General features: G+C 37.9%; 1 protein-coding gene across 2 annotated transcripts; it reads right to left on the bottom strand.

The window, feature by feature from the left end:
- LOC107637674 (uncharacterized protein At5g19025) lies at positions 396–3,675 on the bottom strand. 2 transcript variants are annotated; one of them, XM_016341049.2, is made up of 2 exons: positions 3,018–3,675; positions 396–734 (listed from the first exon to the last, which is right to left on the bottom strand). In XM_016341049.2, the coding sequence occupies exons 1-2, from the start codon at positions 3,650–3,652 to the stop codon at positions 689–691; spliced, it is 681 nt and encodes a 226-aa protein (XP_016196535.1). In that variant the 5' UTR covers positions 3,653–3,675; the 3' UTR covers positions 396–688. The 2 variants fall into 2 exon arrangements, with proteins under 2 accessions (XP_016196535.1, XP_020960099.1); XM_021104440.1 differs by lacking the exon at positions 396–734 and adding an exon at positions 1,523–1,805.

Below are 3,886 nucleotides of genomic sequence, written 5' to 3'. Positions count from 1 at the left end.
ACTAACTACTTTTTAATTCCAATAAAATTAAGCATATATCGAAATATCGATAGTAAACATTAAGAATAACATAGAAACAAAGGCTGCTAAAGAAAACTCCTTTATTCCAGAATGTCAATATTTTCATTTTTCTTATATGCAGTCAAAGTCGATGAATTATTATTATTTATTCCACAAGCAAAATTGGAGTGAACATTCCTAGGAAAGTTCCATGTATGTACACAACCAATTGTATAGACCAGCGTAATCAAGCATCTTATTTAAATTTAAAACATGTTTGTTTTACAGTCCAAACAATGTTTCAAATCATACCCCGAAACGATATTTTCGTCAAAGGAGCAAACCAAGGGATGAACAAGTTTAGGATCAGCAACTTGTGGATAAGTAAAGCCAAGGAAAGGGGTCAACGATGATAAATCCAATATTTATTATATTGCAGTTAATTTTGTATGATCCTTCCAAAGATGATAGACCCCTAGCCTAGATAGATATATAGATATAGTTCAGACATAAGGAAGGACGGGTAATACTAAAATATCAGATTATAAACTTTTCTTTTTTCCTTAACAAAAAATTGATTCTGATTGTGAACAAGTCTCCAAGTAAATAGTGAAACATTGAACATTGAGATGGTAATGATATATATTGAGATGCCGGTGATGGAAACACCACACCACACCACAGTGTATCAGCGATGATCTCCTTTTCCATTAACAGTCGCATTCTGTAGGGATCTGCTCGTATCATTAAAATTATTGTGTCAGGGAAGCACCAAAATAGAATTTCAAAGAACTCATTCAAGTCATAGATTGCAACAAATTTTAACTACTAGATGGGTAGCTAATGCAATTGTGAAATAATTCATGAATCATTGGCAAGGTCAGTTTCCACTTCTATTTTCTACGTGAATGCATGATGCACTTCAGATTTTGTGGGTTAACAGAAATTTAGGCAGGACAGTTTATGAGAGAATTGAATGCATACGACAGCGAGAGAGATATTTACAATAAAGCTCACAGCAAAATACTGCAAAAGAATTCAGATGATGCAAGTAGGGACCAGGGAGATCATAAGTGTGGAAACTATCTGTGTTTCAATTGATCCATAAAGCATAAAGCTTACACCCTATTTCAGCGTTGAAAATTGTTGAACAAGGGAAACACAGTTGGAGGTTCAAACTTTTGGTTAACAAACTTATGCTTACTACTTACTCTCAACCATAATATCAAGCGACCATGTCACCAGTAAGTTTTCATTCAGACAAGAATGAAATAACACATTGAGAACTGAGAATATCTAACCCAGAATTTGATCAGTTTTCCTTCTTCCCAATCTGTGAAATATGGTATTTATTCTCTGATCATCCACCTAAGCCTCACAGACACAGTAACCAGGTAAGCCAAGTCTAAAGTTCTCTGAACCAGAAGAATACTAGCATAATTATTGATCATAGATTGAATTATTAATGCATTATTCAACTAGAACAGTTCTTCACCTGACAATCAACTTCATGGTTTTTTACTCTCTCATTTCTATTGTGTTTCCTGGTTTCTGTCGTCGTTTTTTTTTTCCCCTATTTTTCCCGAGGAAAAGAGAAATTAACAAATTATTTTTCCTGGTAATGTTTTCCACTGTATATATCTTATGCTTAAGCCTATAAAGTCTCAATTGTTTACTGCAGTATTTGCATTCAACATCTTACATATGATCCATACATGTCGTTGAATGTTGTCCTGAATCCTGAGCAGGTCGAGGGCATCTGTTTGCTAAAATATATTCTAGATTAATGGAAGTAGAATTCAGACCTACAAAAATTCATGCGTTGGTAATTAATTCTATCATTTATACATATATGTACCAACGACCTAAAAACATTCGTATATAGGTAATTACATGTTTCTTTTACAAATATGTACCAAAGCCTGGAATGCAATCACTAGGTTCAAAACTACATTCCTTCGACTTAGAACCGTAACTACATGCCATTCTAGTCTAAACCTGCCCCTTATTTCAAAACTTAACACAGTCTAATAACTGATGTCATAAACTTTAGTATACCGCAACTAGCAACTGCATGCTCACTTTGAAGTCAAATGAGTTATCTCCCAGGAAACTCCAAAGATTTCACATGTTTTTCAGTATTAAGGTTATAAGAAATTGATGAAGTAAGAAACAGAGTAAGTCATAAATCAAAAACACTTAAAACACCCAATAAAAACGTTTCCAACCCAAAAAGTTGCTGGCACTGGAACATAGAAGTAGCAGAAACACTCAAACAACCCCAATAATATTCGGAATGTCTAATAAAGGCTCCTACAAGTTTTATTTTGTCAGGTATACAACAGGTATGGACTGCTTAGACACTCCTCAAACTTTTAGACCCTCAGATATAGGCATTAAGATTACTGTCAATGAAATCCTAAACTCAAAGGAAGCTCATACTATAGCGATAGGGAGAAAATCACAGGTAATCTTGCACATGAAGAGTGAACACTGTATTCTTACTGACAACTCTCTTTCCCAGGGCTCATAGAAATATGACGGCGAGAAGGCCGTCACTTAATGGCGATTTAGGAAATGAAACTCTGTGGAAAGAGGTATAGACTCAAAGGTGGTTGTGACTTGTGAACTAAGCCAAGTTCAGCAGAGTCTACAGATGCATACATGGAGTTGCTAACTTGCTATTATACCAAAGGGGATAAATCTTAAACTTGATCTACAACCGAATGGAAAAACCAGATAAAGGGTGATAGCTTCTACGCCTAACGGCTAAGATATCAACCAGAACTCAGAAACACAGCACAATGCAGCAGCCAGAGCAACAATTCTCCATTCAAAGAGACATAATCAGATTACATCTTCAATGACTCAAGATAATTCATGCAAATTAATAAAGTCCCAACCAATAAAAAAGTGAACCACTTATAAAAACAAACAACACTAGTCACATTGCAATAGGACAGAAAACACAGCAAATTCATAAATTGAGCAAATCAAAAGAGGGGAGAAGAACTGACTTCTTATGGCGCTTTCCTTTCTTGGGGCCCCAACCTTCGAGCTTGGCAATGGGGCAGCCGCAACGCGCTCGGAAGAGTAAGACGGCGCGTCCGTTGGCGGGAGCCATCTTCCTGAGCTCAGACCGAAGGCACTCGTAGTCAGGATTGCCTTCCCTGCCGCCCTTCCATGGCAGCCTGTCAATCTCATCGGAGGCGCCGCAACGGAGGTTCTCCTCCGTCTGCAGCTGCAAATCGAACTCCATCGCCTTCTTGAGTCCCTTGCAGCCCGGCGCCCGGCACTTCCTGGATCGCGCGCCGCACCAGAAATCGACGATCACGATCGAGACGCCGAAGAAGGTGAAGAACCCTAGCAGCCACGAGATCGGGAGCTGGTGGAGGTTAGGCGCCGATTGCGCGAGGAGGAGGGAGAGGGAGTTGAAGATGTAGGAGAAATACGATGAGAGGAGGAACGCGCCAGAGAAGAGCACTAATATGAGAATGAGAAGGTCCAGAGTCGCCGACGGTGAGTGCTTGCAGCTGCACGCGCCGGAAATCGGCGTAGATTTGGGTTTTGGTGGCGGTGGAGGTGGAGGACAAGGGGGACTCATGGTGGCGATGGCGGTGGTTATGGTGGCCAATAGCTGCTGCTGGCGCATCTTACAGATTAATTATTGACGTGGGTTTTAGAGTAAAATTCGTTAAAATTAAGCATATTTGCTTTATACATTTTCTTTATCTTTACTCATTTATACGATGTTTAATGGATATAGATATTTATTTATAAATTTAATAAATAAATATTTTTTAGGGTCGTTACTGTTATAAATTAATTTTTGTTTGTTTTGTTTATTTATTTTATTTTTATTATTATAATTTAATTAAATTTTTTT

This window comes from Arachis ipaensis, chromosome B01 (assembly GCF_000816755.2).
Source record: "Arachis ipaensis cultivar K30076 chromosome B01, Araip1.1, whole genome shotgun sequence".
NCBI classification, from domain to species: Eukaryota; Viridiplantae; Streptophyta; class Magnoliopsida; order Fabales; family Fabaceae; genus Arachis; species Arachis ipaensis.
This window is presented reverse-complemented; position numbering and strand designations above follow the sequence as displayed.

Bases quoted from the DNA above. Each gene is read 5' to 3' on its own strand.
- LOC107637674 (XM_016341049.2), bottom strand. From the start codon at position 3,652: ATGCGCCAGCAGCAGCTATTGGCCACCATAACCACCGCCATCGCCACC. The intron at 735-3,017 runs GTCAGTTCTTCT...TGATACGAGCAG, and splicing joins AAAGGAAAGCGCCATAAGAA to ATCCCTACAGAATGCGACTG.